Source organism: Ahaetulla prasina, chromosome 8 (assembly GCF_028640845.1).
Source record: "Ahaetulla prasina isolate Xishuangbanna chromosome 8, ASM2864084v1, whole genome shotgun sequence".
Classification (NCBI taxonomy): Eukaryota; Metazoa; Chordata; class Lepidosauria; order Squamata; family Colubridae; genus Ahaetulla; species Ahaetulla prasina.
The window spans coordinates 10,839,478-10,862,105 of record NC_080546.1 but is presented as its reverse complement, the minus strand read 5'-3'; the positions used below and the strand labels follow the sequence as shown (position 1 = coordinate 10,862,105).

Sequence of the window (22,628 nt, the reverse complement as noted above, 5' to 3'; positions counted from 1 at the left end):
CCAGCTTATTGCAAGAAACAAGCCAACTCACGTATAGCATGGCTGCAATTATACCTAATTATTAAATACCTTGGATGCAAAATCATCCAACAAGCAAAAAACACAAACAGTGCACAACCAAAATGGAAGATCGGGCTGAAAATTATGTTCAGCATACGAAGATCGGATGCAAGCAAGCCACAACAGATGAAATAAAATAAATTGGAGAACAAGAAGGCCTCAGAATACCTTATGGGGAAGTATCACCTAGAACAGTGGTTCTCAACCTTTATAGTGCTGCGACCCCTTTAATACAATTCCCCACGATGTGGCGACCCCAACCGTAAAATTATTTTCGTTTTGAATTTATCGCGCCTGAAGCCGTATTGGCTAGCGATCTGAACTGCTTGCGATTGCCTTGAGGACGGAGGCATTAAAGCGGAGACTTCTCCCCTATTAAGTTTATCGCGCCTGAAGCCAGATTAGGCTAGCGATTGGGAGTGATTGCAGCTGGCTTGAGAGGGAGATGTCAGAGCAAAGATTTCTCTCTTTTTTAATTCATCGCACCTGAAGCCGAATTCGGCTAGTGATTTGAAGAGCCTGCAGCTGGCTTGTGGAGTCAACCATTGGAGCACGATTCCTCGACTCGCAAGTATACTTCCCATATTTCCGATGGTCTTAGGTGACCCCTGGCAAATCATCATTCGACCCCCAACGGGGTCCCGACCCACAGAACCGCTGACCTAGAAACAAGGAAAATCAACGAAGCACCGAACATAATAAAGCAGCAAACACAGCCAACAAGATCAAGAGATACAAAGCTCGAATTAAACTATAGGCAGACTCTCCAATTTCAATCAAATGATAGTGATTGTCTCCTGATTGCTTATTTGTACCCTATGACTATCATTAAGTGTGGTACCTTATGATTCTTGATGAACGAATCTTTTCTTTTATGTACACTGAGAGCATATGCACCAAAGACAAATTCTTTGTGTGTCCAATCACACTTGGCCAATAAAAATTCTATTCTATTCTATTCTATTCTATTCTATTCTATTCTATTCTATTCTATTCTATTCTATTCTATTCTATTCTAAACATTTCCACCAACCCATCAATGGAGAGACTGCAGCAAATCAGTCAGCACCCGACAACAAAGAAGAAATGTAGTTCTATTACACCTCAGGGCAGAGGTGGGATTTGTAGGTTCTGACCAGTTTTGCAGAACTGGTAGTGGAAATTTTGAGCAGTTTGGAGAACAGGTAAATACCACCTCTGACTGACCCCTCCCCCATCTATTCTCTGCCTCCCGAGTCCCAGCTGATTGGGAGGAAATGGGAAATACAACAAGGTTAAAGGAGGAGAGCCACGCCCACAGAACCAGTAGTGAAAAAATTTGAATCCCACCACTGGACCAGGGGTACCAAACTCAATTTCATTGAGGGCCGCATCAGGGCTGCGGTTGACCTGGGTGGGGGAATGGAGGGGGGCAACTGGGTGGGTGTGACCAGATTGACGCCACTCACTGGGCGTGGCCAACTCTCCAAACTGCTGGCATGTTTCCTCTTCGCACTGGGTAGACTGGGCTGAAGTGACGCGGGCAGTGGTGGGATTCAAGTAATTTAACAACCGGTTCTCTGCCCTAATGATTCCTTCCAACAACCAGTTTGCCAAACTGCTCAGAAAGTTAACAACCGGTTCTCCCGGAGTGGTGCGAACTGGCTGAATCCCACCATTGGACCACATCATGGGCTGGATCCGGGCGGCCGGCCAGCCTTGCGTTTGAGACCCCTGTTCCAGATATTACTAAGGAACAAGCAAATACAACAAGGTTAAAGGAGGAGGATAAGAATAAACAAGAAGCTGAAATGAAAGAATTAGTAATAACAGGAGAAATGGTGAGATCAAGGATCGGTCAGCATCAGGTGAAGACGAACTGTGTGGTTTTTGGTTGAAACATTTGACTGGTCTACGCTCACTCATTGCCACGCAGTTTAACAACACACTGCAAGGAGGTGAAATTGAAGAGTGGCTAATGAAAGATTCAGCAAAAAGGGGAAGCACTAGGCAACGGGTGCGCTTTAAGATTTTGGTCACCACCTTTAAAGCGCTCCATGGCTTAGGACCCGGGTACTTACGGGACCGCCTGCTGTTACCGTTTGCCTCCCACCGACCCGTACGCTCTCACAGAGAGGGCCTTCTCAGGGTGCCGTCCACCAAACAATGTCGGCTGGCGGCCCCCAGGAGTAGGGCCTTCTCTGTGGGAGCTCCCACGCTCTGGAATGAGCTTCCCCCTGGTTTACGTCAAGTACCTGATCTTCGGACCTTTCGCCGTGAGCTGAAAACGCACTTATTTATTCAAGCGGGACTGGCTTAAAATTTTATTGGGTTAAAATTTTATTGGGTTATTTATATTTTAATATTTTAATTCGTTTTAAATTTGGCCATTTTATAATATGCTTGTTTTAATTTCTTTTAATATTGATATTGTGATTTTTTACTTGGCTGTACACCGCCCTGAGTCCTTCGGGAGAAGGGCGGTATAGAAATTGAATAAAATAAATAAATAAATAAACTACCGGCCACTTGTCTGCTTACCACCAAATTTCAAATTGCTAATTGGTGTGGTAGCTGCTGCCGTCCAATAGCACCTAATCAGAAACAAGCTCTTTCCAAATAAAAGTATCCAAACAGCAGTGGAACAAAGCTCTTTTTAACTGTGATAAATGAGGTGGTGGTGGGGAGGTTTATTTTAGCCATAGTAAACATCAGATGGCGTTTATTAAGATCAGATTAAACATCCTCCCACCACAGATGCTGAAGGGTAGATTTTGAAGCCTCCTATCCAAGCAGGATTCTGTCCTTACAGATAAGGGAGAATTGGTGGAACACATTTTCTGATTTACAATGTTTATTTCACCCCCCCAACATCTGATCTAACCTGTATTAGAAATGGTCCCAGGCAGATCTAATTTTGACTGTCTTTAAATTCTTGTCTGACAGAGAGCCAACCGAATAGAATAACAGAGTTGGAAGGGACCTTGTAGGTCATCTATCTCAACCCCCCCGCCCAAGCACCATTTCTGACAGATGGCAGTCCAGTCTCTTCTTGAAAGCTTCCAGTGATGAAGCTCCCACAACTTCTGAAGGCAACTTCTGTTCCATGGGTTGATTGCTCTCACTGTCAGAAAATGACTCCTTATTTCCAGGTTGAATCTCTCCTTGTTTAGTTTCCATCCATTATTCCTTGTCGGGCCTTCAGGTGCTTTGGAAAATAGGTTGATCCCCTTCTTCTCTGTGACAAGAGAATCAGTTTGGTCTATTCTAGTGAAATGAGAAATGAGACTAGAAAGTGGGAGACCATGAATTCTAGTCCTGCCTTAGGCATGAAAGCCGGCTGGGCGACTTCGGATCAATCAGTGGGAAATGATGAGTTCTAGTCTCACCTTAAGGCATGAAAACCAGCTGGGTGACTTTGAGCCAGTCAGTCTCTCTCAGCTCAACCCACCCTCACAGGGTTGTTGTTGTGGGGAATATGAGGAGGAGGAAAGTGTGTTGGATATGTTCAGCCCCTTGAGGTATTTTTCAAAATAATAAATTTACAAATAAATAAGCAAAATAATTTATAAATAAATAAATAAATAAAATAAGCAAGCCTCACATTGAAAAGATATACATTAACCCTCTTCTAGAGCAGGGGTCTCCAACCTTGGCAACTTTAAGACTTGTGGACTTCAACTCCCAGTGTTCCTCAGCCAGCAAAGCAAAGCTTTGCACAAAGCAAAGCAAAGCAAAGCTGGCTGAGGAAGTCTGGGAGTTGAAGTCCACAAGTCTTAAAGTTGCCAAGGTTGGAGACCCCTGCTCTAGAGTAATGGACCATGGTGGCATAGTCAGAATAAAGCCCCCAATTGCCAGGCAGTTAGTAGACGTGGTGGCTCAGGGGCTTGCACGTTGAGCTTGTCGATCGAAAGGTCGGCAGCTCAGCAGTTCGAATCCCTAGTGCTGCCGTGTAACGGGGTGAGCTCCCGTTATTTGTCCCAGCTTCTGCCAACCTAGCAGTTTCGAAAGTACGTAAAAATGCAAGTAGAAAAAATAGGGACCACCTTTGGTGGGAAGGGAACAGCATTCCGTGCGCCTTTGGCGTTGAGTCATACCGGCCACATGACCACGGAGACGTCTTCAGACAGCGCTGGCTCTTTGGCTTTGAAATGGAGGTGAGCACCACCCCCTAGAGTTGGCAACAACTAACACGTATGTGCGAGGGGAACCTTTACCTTTAGTAGATGTAGGTCTACTTTCAACTCACTGCTGGAAAATTTAACAGCTACTAAGACTGTACATGTAGTTTAAACCAAAGGACATAATTTAGGTCCTAGCTACATGTCCTGGCTTAAGAAGACAGCGCCATCTAGGGGCCTTCAGTGCAACTGGTGTTTTAAGTCCCAAAGGTGCTTTTTCAAGCGGCAACTGGACTTTCTTGTTTTTCTTTGAAGACGTTTCGCTTCTCCTCCCAGAAGCTTCTTCAGCTCTGACTAGATGATGGGGAATGAAAGGATCGTTAGAGCTGAAGCTTCTGGGATGAGAAGCAAAATGTCTTCAAAAAGAGAAAAAGTCCAGTTGCTTCCTGAAAAAAGCACCTTTGGGACAACCATGACCTGGAAGACTGAGCATTTCCAGCCATGCCTACAATCCTATGATCAAAATTCAGATGCTTGGCAACCGACTCATATTTATGACAGTTGCAGTGTCCTGGGGTCATGTGAGCCCCCTTTTGCGACCTTCTGACAAGCAAAGTCAATGGGGAAGCCTGCTTCATTTAACAACTGTGTTACTGACTGAATAACCAGAGCGATTCACTTAATGACTGACGAGAAAGGCGGCAAAACTCACTTAAGAACTGTCTGGCTTAACAACAGAAATTTTGGGCTCAATTCTGGTTGTAAGGACTACTTCTGTACACGTAGGTTAGCCAAGTTAGGATATGGATTTGATTGGCTTATCTGATCTGAAATTCAGCCTGTCATCACTCTCTTTCATTTTATTTTCCACCAGTTTATTTTTTTAAAAAAAATGCATCTAGTCTGGTTATATGTCCTGTAGGATATCAATATCAAGGAGGGTATTGAAAATCTCTCCAAGAAATCTAGGATAAGCACATCACAATTTTTTTTTATTCCCTTCACAAAATGCTACCCTCGTTATAATCAGGGTTCCGTTAGTTAGAAGTTAACCACTTCTATAAAAATGTGTTCTGGTTTCTGATTTTGTCCTGTTATTCCAAAATCACCACAGACTCGGATAGAGAAAAAAAAAGCATTTGGTTTTATTGAACAGAAGCAGAGAGATAATCTTGAGTTATTTTTTGAGCAAAAATAGCTTTCACAAAAACATTCTGACACAATCTGGTCGTACCAACCCCTCCCCCCCGCCTTCCATATACATTATTTATATCATATACAAGGTATAATAAATTAATATCTACATGCAACATATAGAAAGGAACGTACACTGTAAAAAATACAATATTTTTCAGCTTATTTTGTTTTTTAAGTGTTTTTTTTTACAGGTTTTAATTTACATTTTTTACACTTTTTTGTAAACGGGGTTTTTTTTTTTTCCTTTATAAAAATCGGATCACACCACACGCTATCAAACATTCACCTCTGCCTACACGAGAAAAAACACACAAAGCAAGGATCCTAACTTTATTGCCGCTTCATTTCAACCACAGCATTGCCTTCACATTATTAATACAGACTAAATGACTTCTTTTGCTTACTTTGCATATATTTGAAGGAACTAAAGTAAAGCAACCATAAAGTCTGTGCTTTAAGGGAGGGGCAGGGGGGAGGAAAGGCAAGCAATTAAATGTAATGACAACCGGGTTTTTTTTATCAACTTCACATTTATCAAAACTTTTTCCATAATCAACTGCCTTTCCACTAACCATTTTCACTTAAGCATGCAAAAGTTAATGATTATAGATTTACTTAATAACAACGTAAAAGAAATACTGAAATAAGCTAATGGGAGGGACCGTAGATGTTACACTGAAATTCAGTACTTTCTAAATTTTAATAGTATGTTTTTTTTTTAAAAAAAAACAAACAGTAACACGAAGGTTTCCTAAAAACATCTTCTTTCCTAATTTGGGGATTTGAAAGCTCATCTTTAGAAATCTTAACACTAAAATATGCCTCAGCACATCAATGTGGATTGGTTTTGCGGGTTGTTTTTTTTTAAAAAAAGCAGCTTATTTCTTTCTACCCAAAAAATACAACAGCATTTGTGATTAAAACAAGTCTCCTGAAAAACGAAGTATTTCTCCAGGAATACTTTCTTTAAAAGAATACGTAACGAACAAAAAAACATTATTTAAAATCTTTTCAGAAAAGAAATTCATATGCCTTCTCTGCAATTTCGTCTATCCACCAAAATCTGTTACTGCTAAGATTCAACCTATTTTTCAACAGAGGATTCCCAGCACATGGCAAGCCTTGAAGCTCTCTCTTGTGATCTGGGTGGCAAATTTGCGCTCCTGTGATCGTTTCTCGCCGAACAAAGGTTTGAAATGGTTCATTTGATCCCTCACGTCAGACTTACCATCATACAAAGGTTTAAAAAAGCACATTATGTTATTTGGAGGACTCCATGAGATCTTGTACCAAAAGTACAAGGAATGCTAAGATCATATCCCAACCGGAGCACATTCCAGCGGCGTTGATTTCGACCCCCAGAATTCTCAGCTGCAACAACTGTGATTTGGAGGGGGGTGGCTGGTGATTCTGGGGGTGGAAGCCGACCCTTGGAAGGCACCTGAGTTGGGAAGAGGGCTGGTTCGGATACTTATTGCCTAAAAATACTACGATGCGTTTTAAGAGCTCAAACTAGCACATGGAATCGAAGGAAAGAGCCTGCCACTTTGATTTTGGTTTGAGGTCAAAAAAGAAGGTGCCTCCTCCGTCGCTCAAAGGGGAACTGCTGAGGCTTTCTTCTCCGCAGCTCATGTCTTCGCAAGAGTCCTCACTGCGAAAGAAAACGATGAAGGTAATTAGCAATCGCGAAGAAAGGCTTAAAAACCTAACCATATATATCGCATCTGAATCAGCGAGGAATTGGTTTTGCAAGCTTCAGGATTTTAAGACCAAAAGTAAAAAGAGTTCTGATAATCCACCTTACGTAAGAACCACAGGTTAGTTTTCCTTAAGATTTTATTTATTTATATTTCATATTTTTAACCACCCATATCCCTCGGATATTCAGTGAGATGCTGGTAAGTCTGTAAACTCAAGGAACATGCTTTGGTGGGAACAAAATAAGTTTCTTGAGTTGGATTTGTTACATGTATTTAATGGCCCAAAACTTAAAATTGCAAATGAAAGGGAAAAAAAACCACCTACTAAGCTTCTACATCTAGCTGCCAAATTAGTTATTGCTAAACAATGGAACGCTTCAGATAGTATCTTAGCAGATAAGCAGGTAATGCTTAGCTTTGTCTGAAAAAGCCCTTGATAAAATCCACTGTATGGCATAGTGAATTGCTGTTTTACAAGGAATTGTGAGAGTTCATTGGATATAGGAGATAAGCATCCAGGCAACAGCTTGTATCAAAAATTAGGTGTGCTTTAAAATGTACCAGCCCTAGTCATCTTTTGAAATTAGGTAGATAAGACAGGCAGATGAGCAAGAGCGAAATCAGGGAAGAAGATAATTGCCAATGATTTCCATGCTTTGCCTAGAAAACAACACGGGCATATTCATGTTGTAACCATCTGCACAATGCAAGGGAGACTTAATGTAACTTTTGAAATATGATGCTTTGAAATGCCAGGTAATGTAATTTAAACAACGGCTGTCCACTCCATTAGACTCTAGGCAGCTGACAACACTCTACTGCTGTTAAGAAAGAGCCATGCAAATTCAGCAATGCTGATAATTATCTTATCCCACTTCAGTCTCATTAGCTCAATTGTGTACTTAACCACTCATCTCATTAGCACTGACAAAAAGGAATCTCAGGAAGATGACTTCACTGGATAACAAGAGAAATCAGCTCTCCCTCGGCCAATCTGCATGCCATCTTATTTTAAAGGGTGTGTGTGGAATGAAAGACAGCATGTTAATCTATGATCCATGGAAGAACTAATTGCTGTGGTCTTAGAAAAACCAACTCACAATTAGCTACATCTCCTTGCAAACATGGGACTTAGGCCAAAATACATACGCAGCCAGCGTATTAAACAATCTGAGAAGTTTTTTAGGAGGATGGAAAAGCCATTCTATTCCAATGGGAATAAAAAGCCTCTCAAAATAAAAACTTTACTCTACCAGGCCCTCTCTATAAATATACACCCCATCTTCTCCAGCAAGGTAGATGTAATCCAACTCTTCTCAGAGGCATCAAATGGAGGAAGGTTGGTTTATTCTGAACAATAACTGTTACCAAAGGCGCCCATTACTTATTTTTCCAAGTGAGGGCTTTCTAAATGTGATTCTGTGAGTTCTAGCGCTGGGTCATGGGTCTCTCTCTGTCAATGCCACAGAAACATAGACACAACCATCAAAACTGAGAGGTGACAAATTTACCCTTCACTCTTAAATACAGGTCATTTTATTTTTCTAAGCACCAGCACAGGGAATGCTAGTTGATGGGCCATCTATCTGTCCTTCACGCATTTACACTATTGAAAAGAAATTACATGTAGTTACTTGAACCGACTATATACAGTTGGCCAATAACAGAGAAAGGCCCAAGAGCGTTTACCTACCTCTCGCTTTCGTCAAAGCATCCGGCCTCTGGGATTGTGGGCAACTCAGGAACACTATAGTAGCTGTTTTGAAGATTCTGGGCAGTGCGTCTTGAAACAATCCAGACTAGTTTTTTATGGTCTGGCTTGCAACAGGCGGGGGAAGCATAATCTGCTAAGCATTTTGAGACCAGCTCTCTCCAATACAGTAAGTCACTGTCACTTATCTGGGAGGGGGAAAAAAAAGGTTCACATATTTTTTTAAAAAAAGTTCTTTCACAAATGAACTACAGCTGCCATTCTATTCACATTAAGTTGATTGTAAACCAAGCTGTACACATCCGACATCGATTTATATCAAGGGTGTCAAACTCAAGGCCAATGGGCGGAATCTGGCCCCCGGGGCAGCCATGGAAACAGTGAAAGACCAGCCCGTAGTGTCTATGCCAGTGAAAATGCCCTCCCCCCCAAGCTCCATTTTTGCTGGCAGAGGGATTCAGGAGGCCTCCCCTGTGGTGGTCTCCCATGAAAAAAGAGTCGAACACGCGTTCTTCCTCGGGATGGGAGCCCAGAGACAAATCCAAAGCTCCCTTTTATTATAATCCATGCAAGGGGATACATACATATAGCATCATTATAGGTCAGCGAAGATGCATGTACAATAAAACAATATATGATTGGCTGAGGTGCTGCCTATTCAATGAGTGCTAAGCTGAGATAGATATCTGCTACGATATACCTTGGCTGGTACCAGTGTGTGTCAGGGTCTTTCCAAGGGCAGAGATTCCCTGGGGATGAGTCATAGGTAAGAGACTAAAGTTTACCTTGTGGTCCAGTTGTAGTGGTCTGCCATCTAGTGGTCAGCCATCCAAACAACCTGCACGTATAATCTCTACACGCCCCGGCTGAAAAAAGGGCTGGCAGAGGGCTTCAGGAAGCCAAAGAGAGCAAGGAAGGAAAAAGAAGGAAAGAGGGGAAGGAAAAAGAAAGGAGAATGAAGAGGGAAGGAAGGAGGGAAGGAGGGCAGGCAGGAAGGAAAGTTTTGCCTTAGCACTTGGCTACCAGCAGACAGCAAGGCACAAGGGTTTGGCGTTGTCCCTGCTCTCACCTTCCTCCGCTGGGGACAATGGGTCCTCCCAGTCCTGCCCGGCCACCACAGGTGCCTCCCCCCCCCCAAAACGAGTGATGTTGAACTGGCCAAGCCCCCCCAGCCCCTCCCCCTGAGGTCAAACCCAACCAGTCAGTGAAATTGAGTTTGACACCCCTGATCTGTATAGCTCAGCCTATAAATCAGCTGGTTCACATAACCACGAATGCTCTGTTGCTGGAGGTTTTCACGATTGGACAACTATTTGTCTGGGGTACTAGAAGGATTCCTGCCTTAGGCAGGAGGTTAAACTAGAAGACTTCCAAGGTCCCTTCCAACTAAACGATTCTATGAACTCAAATCACATTTGTCCCAAGAAAATTGCCTGGCTCTGACAGAGCCCACATACAGGTAGTCCTCGATTTACAACAGTTTGTTTAGTGACCAAAGTCACACAACGGCACTGAAAAAAAGTGACTTATGACTGCTTTTCACACATACGACCATTGCAGCATCCCCACGGTGACGTTATCAAAATTCGGATGCTTTGGCAACTGACTCGAATTTATGACGGTTGCAGTCTCCCGGTTGCTGGGGTCACCTTTTGCAACCTTCTGACAAGCAAATAGAGAAGCCAGATTCACTTAACAACCGTGTCACCAACTTAACAACTGCAGTAATTCACTTAACCCACCATGGCAAGAAGTCATAAAACGGGGCAAAAATTCACTTAACAAATGTCTCACTTAGCAACAGAACTTTTGGGCTCAATGGCAGTCGCTAAGTCGAAGACTACCTGTACATATGAGACTGGGTGGCAATGCAGTCTGAATGATGTGTTGAGGAAATTACATCCATGTGATATGATGCAACTTTTAGCATAACACAGAGGTGTAAAATTCGGTTTCATTGAGGGCCACATCTGGGTTGTGTTTGACCTGAGGTCAGAGGTAGGTGTGTGTGTTTGTGTGTGTGTCTGGGGTGGGTGTGGCCATGATGGGCATGGCCCTGGTGGGCGTTTTGACAGAGGCTCAATATTTTCCAGGCAGAAAAGTTACGTATACTATTGTATTTTTATTATTCAACTAATAATAAAATACAATAGCATAAATAACATGATAATACAAGATCTAACAACAGAGTTAAATTTCCAGGATAGTAAATAGAAATGGCTGTCAATTATCGATTGTTGATTAAATGGACCTACAGTATATAAAATCTAAACTGTAGTTATTAACATATCCAGATCAGGCACTTACTTGAGGCCATATAATTGGAGTCCAGTCCAATCCAGTCCTCCTGCAGCACTCTGCCAGCCAAAAACGGGCCGCGCAGGGCCTCCATGTGGCCCATTTTCGGCCAGCAGAGTGCTGCAGGAACATTCACTTTCCCAAGGTGAATGGGAAAAAGTTTTATCTTTTATAAATAGATCAGCAATTATTTATGCTCCAGGAAGATGCAATTTCTTCCCAAATAATCCACGTTCAAAATGGGAGGGGCATTTTCCTCTATACAGTTTAAAAAATAAACATTATTTTTAAATCCACTCTATTATTTTCCCCACAAAAGGTGTATACAGGGTGGCTGGACCAAGGGTAAATGAATGTTGCTTTCTTACCTTAGACTGCTTCTGAACACACAAAAGAATCTCAAACAACTCGATGGATTTCAGAGTCTGCACTTCCAGAGAGAGAAGGCACAGGGCCAAAATGGATGGCTGAAGGGACAAAAATATACATTCGGCTCAGGAATTTAGTTTAGACCCTCAACTTTCGTATTGTGAGCAGTTTATTTCAAACTTACTTTCGCTTTTGAAAAAACAAGTCGGCAGTTGCAAGCTTTAAGTTGTGCTTCCAGTTTGTCGAGATTCAACAGCTCTTTCCTGTAAAGGGCCACAATAGCAAAATGTTACTGCTGGATGCACACGTTGTATTGTGATTGAGTTTGCATAACTCATTAAATCAGAAACTACTAAATCAAATTATGTCCAAGTACAATCTGTAAATCTAAAGTCTGAAAATGCCTAATGCACCAATTTAGCAAATAAAGCATGACAAGATGCCTAGATACAACCATATTTATCTCACTGTACATGAACCATACAGAAACTACAGCAAAGATTGGAAAGAAAGAAATCAAAAGTGTTAACAAGGATACAAATAGACCTCAACTCACAACCAGTCAACTTAGTGACTGTTGTAAGTTACAGCAGACCCTGAAAATGGGACTTATTCAAAGTTCTACTGTCAGCCTCCCCATGAGTCACGTGACTGTGTTCCGGGTGCTCGGCAACAGGTCCACATTTACAACAGTTTGTAGCACCCCATGGTCACATGATCACATTTCCCTGGAAACTGGCATTTACATCTGGCTAAAACCACTCCATAGCGAACGATGTGTTCACTTAACAAATTGCAGCGTTCCCTTCATGACCATGGTCTTTGCTTAACGACTGCTGCAAAAATGTTTGTAAAATTGGATGCCATTACAAGCTCAGCGCTGACCACGACAGCTTACGATCGAAATTTCGGCTCAATTACAGTCATAAGTCAAGGACTGTCTGTACTGCATGCTTCAATCTTTTTTTTTTTTAAACTAGAAATGAAGGTATTAAACTGAGCCAACAGTACCTTTCTGAGGTATGGCAGAGTACAATAGTATGGTATAAGTGCAAAAAAGTTAAGGCAGTAGTTGCTTTGAAGTCAAAGTGCAGTTTTTCCGATATTATTTTTTCCATCCGCTTGAGATCAGAAACGGTGCATTTGCATTGGCTAATCCGGATGACATCATGCAGAGATGGGATGTTGCCTTCCTCCTCAACCTGTTGAGCAGCCAGCTGGAAACAACAGACTCCAATGCAGGATAAATGCTTAGGTTTCACCTAAGTCAAAGGAAAACAACTTTATGAATAACCAGCTACTTACTTCTCAGAGTGATAAGAAGTATTAAATGAGAAAGCCGGCGATACTCTTAAATCCACTCAACATTCCACTAATAACAGATATTTCCCAAACAGATATTTCCCAAAATTTCAGCCAATGTTCATTTTATTTATTTATTTTATTAAATTTTTATACCACCCTTCTCCCGAAGGACTCAGGGCGGTGTACAGCCGGTGTACTCATGTGGCCTTACTGGAGGCTCATACATAAATATATAATTGGCACAATAAAAAATGGCACATAACTGAGGTTCAGATTAGAAGAAAAATTAAGAGACAAAGAAAAGGAAATTATGCAAATACATTTTAAAGATGACACCCTTTTAATATATAACACATTCTGAATAGTTTATATGTTAGTCTAACTGCCTAAAGATAAACTAGATAAATACCTTGTCCAGAACAAATAGTAAAGGCTGCTTATCTGCCTACTTAATATAAAATTTTGCAAACTATGTTGCAGCATTTCCTTTCCTCCAAATACCTTCATGAGTGCCAAAAACCTGTCAAGAATGTTGACAGCCAGGACAAAGGTTTCTGTGGCAAATCCAAAGAAGTTGACCAAACTCCAGAGATCTTCCACTTTTGCATTCCTCAGTCTTGGGCATAAGGTGTTTTCATTCTGTAACAAGACAAGCAACATCTTAATGCTAGTGGCAGAATTCTGCATCAAAGATTTTCATTGGACAATCTATACATTTTGATGAACCAACCACAGCCAATTACTTGGCAGCAGGACAAGAGAGACATAACTAAGATGGCAAACGGTCAAGTCAAAACCAATTCTATCTCAATACAGGTAATTCTCAACTTACGATCGCAGTTGACTCCCAAATTTCCATTGCTCTAAGTTGTTAAGTGAGTTGCACCCCATTTTATGACCTTTGCCAGAGTTGTTAAGCAAATTGCTGCAGTTGTTAAGTGAACCATATGGTCATTAAGCAAATCTGGCTTCTCCCATTGACTTTGCTTGTTGGTAGCCGCCTGGGAAGGTTACAAATGGTGATCACATGACTCCGGGATAGTACAACTGCCATAAAGTCATGCCAGTTGCCAAGTGACCAAACTTTGATCATGTGACCATGGGAATGCTGCAAAGAGCGAAAAACGATCCTGTGTCACTTTTTTCAGTGCCGTTGTAACGCTGAATGACCGCTAAATGAATGGTTATAAGTCGAGGACTACCTGTAACTGTAAATTACCCTTTCAAAGTAGATTTCCTGGGAAGAATATATCATTGCTTCTTTCAGAAACAAGGGCTGCTTCATTCAATAACTTGGCTAGTCTTGTGAAGAATAATGCCCATTTTTAATTTGGCAGGTACCATTCTCTCAGACAAAGAATCATTATATGAACCAAGCAAAGAGACACCTGACAAATATGTAATTTCAGCTATATAAATATGTAATTTCAGCTATATAGTCCGATCACTGCCAGTTTTTCAGTAAAACTGTTGGGAAGCAATGTTCCAACAGCTTTAAAAATCAATGGTAACAACCTGCTTACAATATCTATTGTAAAAGGCGGGAAGCCAATATCCAGCATTTATACTAGTTGCATAAGCCACAGTTAATTATGATGAATTAGATTTGAATAGATCTATTTTATACAAAGCAAGCAAACTCCTCTAAATAAATTATTAACATCGACAGCTTCCTGCTCTGACTGCATTCTGGCCACTTCCTCCAGAAATAAGTCATACTAGCTGAGGTTCTTCATCAAACCCAAATGGCAAACTTTTATCTCCTCACCTCAACAGTGCACTCAATCAGACTCAGCCCCTTTTCCCTGGGTTGGTATTTCCATTCCTGATCCAGATGGAGTTTAAGCTGTTTGAAGAGCCAGCTGCTCATCTGTTCTTCAGCTTCAATGTTCTTCATCTAGGAAAAAGAAAATAAGTTTTCAGGGCGGCGGGCACTAAATACACAGCCAACATTACTGGTTTTCCTAGGTAGGTTACAGCAATGGACTATTTTTGGTCCATCTGTGGTGCCTCCCAAAGTCATTGTAGGATCAGGAGGTGTTGCAAATGTGAAAAATCAATAAAATGAATCTCCACGTTGGTTGGAAGTCTGCTTTTGCTTCAATAAGACTTATTTTAGAGCACCAAAGCACCAAAACTGCAATGCTAAATGCCAATGATGTAGGATTTCAAAGTCACTAGAATTCTTACTCCAAGGGAACCAGACAGTAAAAGACTGGAGTATTCATTTAACACCCTGATTTAACCATTTCCCCAATCCTCCCAAATGTCCAACTACTTTTTTTAAATAATAAAACCATCCAATGAGGAAAAAAGAGAAAGGGTAAGACACAAAGCCGAATGTTCCCTCTTGCTTAAAGGACTAGGAAAAGCTTTTATTTTGCCCACCGTTCACCGCAGAGTTAACAAAGAGGATGTTGAGGGAGGGGGAAGCATAGGAGGGCTTTGTCACGTACACACCATGACAATAACTTCCAAGTAACTGCAGAGGGCAGCAAAAGAACACAGAGATTTTCCAGTCCTTGTACATTAATTTATACACCAAATAAAGAGAGCTCAGTTTTGAGCAGATAGACATCGCCTTTAGTTAGCATTTTAACAGCCTCTCCTCGGGTTTAAGGGTCCACATATTTCGGATTCTACCCACCTGACTTTTACCGAGATATTGGACAAATAGTCTGAGACATTTCCTGTGGTGTCTCAATCAGTCTCTTTCTCACACACAAAAGTAAACACAATTTTCAGTTGGGAGTTATAAATGCAGTTTGTTTCCATTTTGTCCTAACAACAACCTTGAGCACAGATTCTGTATAAACAGTAAGAAAGGCCTACAATTCTTTTTTTTTTCTTTTTCTTTGAGGCCATCTCTCCTCTGGCTCTGCCCTCAGGAACAGGACATAAAAAGATTTTAACTCAAAGCATAGGGGAGTCCACATATATGCTACCTACACAGCCGATCCTATTATATACAACAATGATCCTGAAATCGATACTTTTACAATTTCTCAATACAGAATTTGACTTTGCTTTCCCCTGTTGAAATACCAAAACATACTTCCTTTGCATCAGTGCTGCCAGAACAATCTAATACTCTTTTTTCAATAAATACTTCAACTTTAGTTCTGGTTACCCCAAGTGACCAACTGTAACCCGTTTACATTTTTCTTTCCTTTTTCTGATTCTAGGGCTCTCATCCCTAAATCCTTCCCAACGAGTCCCCCCCCTCCATTTTAAGAACTGGAAAACCACTATGAAAGAGCTCCCAAAATGTTGTTTATTTAGCCATGTTATTGTGTTCACACGAATTCAAGTCTTCCTAATTACATACACAAATAAGCCTCTGCCATAGCTTGTTTTTTGCTCTGCCTTCCTTACCTTGGATTCTCTCCAGGGCAGTCTCATTGCTTCTAATGCCTCCCCTTCCCTGCTACCAGAAATCAATGCAAAATTCAGATTACAAGTCCCTCCCATTTACAGCTAAACAATACCCCAAGAGCCATCTGGCAGTCTGGCTCCCTAGATCACCCTTCCCCAATCTCACACCCATCAGACAATGCTTATCTAACCAGCAGAACCAATCACCAAGCTGGACAAAGACGGTCAGTTCACAACCCAAAGAACAGCAGGTTGGGAAAAGCAGCTTATTCTTTTCAATGGTAACTGTGGGCAGTAACAGGCCTTCAAAAACAAATTTCAAAGTTTTAAATTGACATCTTAAGAGCCATGGTGGGAGGGAGACCATAGATTTAGTACAGGTAGACCTCGATTTACGACCTCAACGGAGCCCAACATTTCTGTTGCTAAGTGGAAACATTTGTTAAATGAGCTCGCCTCATTTTACGACCTTTCTTGGTGGAGCTGTTAAGTGAATCACTGCAGTTTAACTTAACGGTGGTTAACTAAATCTGGCTTCCCCATCGACTTTGCTTGTCAGAAGGCCACAAAAGGTGATCACATGATCTCAGGACCCTGCAACCGTCATAAATACGAGTCAGTTGCCAAGTGTCTGAATTTTGACCATGTGAACCGAGGGGTTGCTGCAACGGTTGTAAGTGTGAAAAACGGTCGTAAGTCTTTTTTCAGTGCCGTCGTCACTTTGAATGGTCACGTAATGAACTCTTGTAAGTCAAGGGCTACCTGCAATGCAAACTGGCCATGTTTCCTCGTGTGTGTGTGTATGGGGGGGGATTTGGTTTGTTTGCATCCGCAGGTCGTCCCCAATTTCCATATACAGGTAGCCCTCGGCTTATGACCACAATGGTGTCCAACATTCCTGTCGTTAAGTGAGACATTTGTTGGATTCCGTTTTACGGACCTTTCTTGCCACAATTGTTAAGCGAGTCACTGCAGCTGTTAAGTTAGTAACAAGGCTATTAAGTGAATCCGGCTTCCCCCATTGACTCCGCTTGTCGAAAGGTTGCAAAAGGGGATCACAAGACGCCAGGACACTGCAACCATCATAAACGTGAGTTAGTTGCCAAGTGTCCTGAATTCTGATCACATGACCATGGGGATGTTGCAATGATCATAAATGTGAAGAAAAAAAAAAGCTTTTTTTCAGGGATGTCGTCACTTTGAACGGTCACTAAATGAACTGTTGTAAGTCGAGGACTATCTGCAATAGAAAATTGCCAGGATGTTTCCTCTTCCCTTTCTCCCCCACCCCCGTGTGTGTGTGTGTGTGTGTGTGTGTGTGTGTGTGTGTGTTTACTCTAAGACACTTCCCAGCTTCCATACACTCCCTGCTTTACAAGGGGAGGGGAATCCCCCCCCCCCATCATTTTCAAAGGATCCCTGGTCAAAAGAAGAGGGGGGGGGAGGAGATCCAGGGATGCCCCCATTGCCATTAAACAAAGCTTTCCTAAATTCCACAGGGAGACGCCCACCACTCCCCCAGATCTAAAAAGGGGCTCCCTTCGAGGAGCCCCGCCTCCCCCGACAAAGGGGATTGCGCGCATGCGCAGACAGACCCCCTTCCTTCCTTCCCCCGGCCCACCCACATATTGACAGCGATTCCCAGCTTGACAGACTCCCCCTTCCCCCCCCCCCGCGTTTATTTTTAACATTTATTTCAATCGACTCTGAGCGAGCGAGGGGAGAATACCGACCTGTCCTTTCAAAGAAAATAATATTTTTGTCTCTCAAAAGACCAATTTCCCTGCTCCTCCCCCCCCCGCCCCCACGGTGGGTTTTTCCTCAGCGTGGGTCTGATTTACCTCTCCGCGGCGGCGGGTCTCCCTTCTCGGAGGTCGGAAGGGCCGGAGGAGGCAGATCGGGGGCTGAAGCGAAGGAAGGCGACCGCTCCACCCCGCCGCTGCCGCAGCAACGAGCACCAGAGCCGCAGCAGCGCCTCGTCGCTACCGACCCAGCGGCCCCGCATTCAGCCCCCGACGCCCTTTCGCCCTCCAGTCCCAGGTTCTTCCCCCGCCGGGAGTCAGCGGACGAGCTGCACCATGGCTCTTCCTTCCTTCAGCCCCGGACGCCGTTCTGGGAAAGAACCGGCCAGAGGCGCCTCAGAGCCGCTTCAAAATGGAGTCCGCCCTCCCTGCCTCCCGCCCTCCCTCCCTGATCCGGCGGCTCCGCCCCTTTCCGTCACGTGACCCGCCGCTTTTGTTTTGCTCGCCTTTCCTCTATTTTTTTTTTTAAGGCGGAGGGATCTACATCCCAGTGATAGGACTGTCCTTCCTCCCCCCCCCTCAAAAAAAGGGAGGGAAATAAAAGGTTTTTTTAAAAGAAAACAAAGAAAAGGGGTCTCCTTTTCTCCTTAGTTTCTGCGGTGGAAGATTTATTAGCGTTTTTCTTGAATGATTTCCTCCCACTGTGCGGAGGTCAGGCGGTTCCTTTTATAGCTTCTCCTGAGCTAAGAGAAGCGGAAGGACACCGCGCTGGGTCAAATCACTCCTTTTAAAGGGACGAGATTAACCCAAACTCCTTCGGTTTGAAAAGGCCGCCCAAATGCCTGCTCTCTGATTGGCCAGCGGTGGGTGAGCGCTGATTGGATAAGAAAGCGGACCTGCCTTTCCAGACATTCTTGGTCTCGGTTGTTTTGTTATTCAAAGCAGTGGGATGCTTATTGGCTGATGGTGACGCCAAAGCTCTGTTCTGGGCCAATGAGATTTGACTCTTATTTCCCTAACCCCCCCTTCTGTTGTTTTTACAGCTGCGTCGAACGGGGCGGGGCTTCACCGTCGGTTGCTCAACTGTCATTTCTGTGAGGGACGCAAAGGCGGCCTGTTGTTGTCTTTTTGTCTCCTCCTTGTTTTAATTTTAGCTTCATTTTAATAAAGGCGCTAACGTTTTATCACGGCATCCATATCCCCTTTGAAAGATTGAGAAACCAATTCTTCCTTTGAAACAAAAGCTTTTTTTTATTTAGTTAGTGTAGCCTATTAATAAACTAAATACAGGTAGTCCTCAACAACAGTTCATTTAGTGACGGTTCAAAGTTAGAAGGGCACTGAAAAATGTGACCTACGCTTTTCACAGTTGTGTCCTTTGCAGAATCCCCATGGTCACGTGATCAAAACTAGGACGCTTTGCAACTGGTTCATACTTATGACAGTTGCAGTGTCCTGGGCAGGGGAGAAATGCTCCCGGTTTGGACCGGATTGCCCGATCCGGTAGCGATGGCAGTAGATGGTTCGGAGAACCGGTAGCAAAACTCCCTGCCCTCCCCCCATGCCCAGCTGAGCTGCGCGATCATCAGAGGGGGTTTTTTTTTTACTTTTAAAAGCATATTTTCTTCGGCTGAAAAAATCTTTTAAAAGTAAAAAAAAAGCCTCTAATGATCACGTGGCTCAGCTGGGATCGTCAGAGGCTTTTAAAACCTCTGGCTGAAGAGGTTGTAGAAAAAATTTCTTTTAAAAGGCTCCTCTGATGGTCCCAGCTGAGTTGCCTGATTGTCAGATGCTTTTAAAAGCATTTTTTAACAACCTCTTCGACCAAAGAGGTTGTAGAAAAAATGCTTTTAAAAGTTAAAAAAAAAAAGTTGGCTACGGCCACCCAGTCACATTAACCCCCCCCAAGCCACGCCTACAGATCTGGTAGTAACAAATTATACATTTCACCCCTGGTCCCGGGGTCACGTGATCCCCTTTTACGACCTTTCGGCAAGCAAAGTCCCTGGGAAAGCCAGATTCACTTAACAACTGGGTTGTTATTAACAACTGCAATGATTCACTTAACAGCTATGGCGAGAAAGGTCGTAAAATGGGGGCAAAACTCATTTAACGAATGTCTCACTTAACAAAAGTCTGGGGCTCAATGGGGGTCGTAAATCAAGGACTACCTGTAATAAGGAATATATTCTGGAAGTCTTGAATTACGCTTGCAGTAATAAAGAAAGTAATTAATAACTCAGCTGGGAAAAGGGGTGACATAATTCGTAAGTTTTATACTTGGTGGAATCTGTATTGATTTCCACACAGGATGGATTTTATTTGTCCTCATCTTATGCCCATTAAGGTTGCTAGAAGTGATGGCTGTTGTGATATGGCCTTATTTAATGACTCCCATCCCCTGCTTTCCCTGATGTGGACGTTAAATGAATGTGGGTTGTTAAGTGGATCACGGGATGCTTCAGACAGGGGAGGCCCAATGCAGACCCAGGCCTGCCTGCCCTGGATCTCCATACAACTACAACAGGCAGTCCTTGACTTACAACCACAACTGAGTCCAACATTTCTGTGGTTAAGTGAAACATTTGTTGAGTTTTGACCCTCTTTATGATTTTTCTCACCACCATCGTTAAGGGCCTCTGGTGGCTCAACGGACTAAGTCTGTCTGTTATTAACACAGCTGCTTGCAATTACTGCAAGTTCAAGTCCCACCAGGCCCAAGGTTGACTCAGCCTTCCATCCTTTATAAGGTAGGTAAAATGAGGACCCAGATTGTTGGGGGCAATTAAGTTGACTTTGTATATAATATACAAATGGATGAAGAATATTGCTTAACACATTGTAAGCCGCCTTGAGTCTTCGGAGAAGGGCGGGATATAAATGCAAATTTTTTTTTAAAAGTGAAACACTGCAGTTGTTAAAAGTTAGCCACACAGTTGTGAAGTGAATCAGGCTTCCCCATTGACTTTGCGCTGGTCAGAAGTTCGCAAAAGGGGATCATGTGACCCCCGGGGACACTGCAACCGTCATAAATAGGAGTCAATTGCCAAGGGGCTGAATTTTGATCACATGACCATGGGGATGCTGCAGCAGTGTGAAAAACGGTCATAAGTCACTTTTCAGGAGGGGTTGTAACTTGGAATGGTCATTAAATAAACTGTTGTAAGTCGAGGAGTAGCTAACCCCATAGCCTTTGGACCTACCTTCCTCATCCTCCATCCCAGTTCCCTTCAAGCTTTCCCTCTGCTAGCTTCCTTCAGGGCTTAGGCCTCCTCGCTACCCACATCCTCTGTCGTCAACCTACATTTGGAAGATCTCTAGTCTAAAGCTTTTCAGATGATTATGCAGAGCGCATTAGGGAAGCAGAGCAGACTGCTTCATTGCACAGCTGCATGGCACAAATCCAGAAGTAGCCATCATTTCCCAAGCAATCTCAATTCGATGCAGCCACTTGGAAAATGGCATCTGGTTTATTTATTTTATTTTATTTTATTTATTTATTTGTCACAACACTATACATAAGCATAAGCATGAAGCAACAGTAGGACAGGAACGGTAGGCACGTTTGTGCTCTTATGCACGCCCCTTATAGTCCTCTTAGGAAAGGGTTGAAGTCAATAGTTGACAGTTTTTGGTTGAAGCTTTGGGGATTTTGAGAAGAGACCACAGAGTCAGGTAGTGTATTCCAAGCATTAACAACTCTGTTACTGAAGTCATATTTTCTGCAGTCAAGATTGGAGCGGTTAACATTAAGTTTAAATCTATTGTGTGCTCGTGTATTGTTGCGATTGAAGCTGAAGTAGTCTTTGACAGGAAGGACATTGTAACAGATGATTCTATGAGTCAAACACAGGTCCTGTCGGAGGCGGCGGAGTTCTAAGTTTTCTAAACCCAGGATTTGGTTTGGGGGATTACACCACATAGCTGCACAACGAAGTGATCCATTCTGCTTCCCTAACCCAAACTCTGGAGATCTTCAAAAGGAAACCAAGGAGGAGGGTGTGGCGTCTGGTGGGATGGAAGCAAGTCCAAGGCCTGTGGGCAGAGGTGGGCTTCAGCCGGTTCGCACCGGTTCGGGCAAACCGGTTGTTAACATTTTGGCCAGTTTAGAGAACTGGTTAATCCCACCTTTGGCTGGCCCCACCCATCCCTCCCCTCCCCTCCAGAAGTACCCCACCCCATCCCGTCGCCCGTTTTGGCTTCCAGGGTGGTGTAGGAGGCCTTCCAGGCCCAAAACGGGATGTGGGGGGCATCGCACAGCCTCCCCCCCTCTGTGCCCCATTTTGACTGGCAGAGTGCTGCAGGAGGCTGAGTGCTGTCCCGCCCCTGGCCACACCTACCTGGCTACGCCCACCCAACCGGTCATTAGGGCAAAGAACAGGTTGTTAAATTATTGGAATCCCACCACTGCCTGTGGGGAATGGGGGGACGATGGAGGGGAGATAGTTGAAGAGGTATTGTAGCATCCTTGCGATCAGTTGTAAGGGTGTCTGTGGAGATTCTCAGTCATCCAGGTCTCGGTTGTCCCAAAGGTGCTTTTTCAAGAGGCAACTAGACTTTCTGGGTTTTTTTCTTCAAAGACATTTCGCTTCTCATCCAAGAAGCTTCTTCAGCTCTGACTGAATCATTCCCCACCATCCAGTCAGAGTTGAAGAAGCTTCTTGGATGAGGAGCGAAACGTCTTCAAAGGAAAAACAAACAAACAAACCAGAAAGTCCAGTTGCCTCTTGAAAAAGCACCTTTGGGACAAGTTGTAAGGGTGAATGATCCT

At 43.2% G+C, this 22,628-nt stretch overlaps 1 protein-coding gene across 1 annotated transcript; it reads right to left on the bottom strand.

Moving 5' to 3' along the window:
* Positions 1-5,478: 5,478 nt before the first annotated feature.
* On the bottom strand, positions 5,479-18,288 carry CCNG2 (cyclin G2). Its single transcript, XM_058193015.1, has 8 exons — positions 17,957-18,288; positions 14,509-14,637; positions 13,242-13,379; positions 12,447-12,697; positions 11,620-11,698; positions 11,435-11,533; positions 8,751-8,956; positions 5,479-7,008 (listed from the first exon to the last, which is right to left on the bottom strand). The coding sequence occupies exons 2-8, from the start codon at positions 14,635-14,637 to the stop codon at positions 6,870-6,872; spliced, it is 1,041 nt and encodes a 346-aa protein (XP_058048998.1). The 5' UTR covers positions 17,957-18,288; the 3' UTR covers positions 5,479-6,869.
* Between the last annotated feature and the right edge of the window lie 4,340 nt (positions 18,289-22,628).

Coding starts and splice junctions, on each gene's coding strand:
- CCNG2 (XM_058193015.1), bottom strand. CDS start 14,637: ATGAAGAACATTGAAGCTGAAGAACAGATGAGCAGCTGGCTCTTCAAA. Junction 8,957..11,434: donor GTGTTCAGAAGCAGTCTAAG/GTAAGAAAGCAA, acceptor TCCCCCTCCCAG/ATAAGTGACAGTGACTTACT. Junction 7,009..8,750: donor TGCTTTGACGAAAGCGAGAG/GTAGGTAAACGC, acceptor TTTCTTTCGCAG/TGAGGACTCTTGCGAAGACA.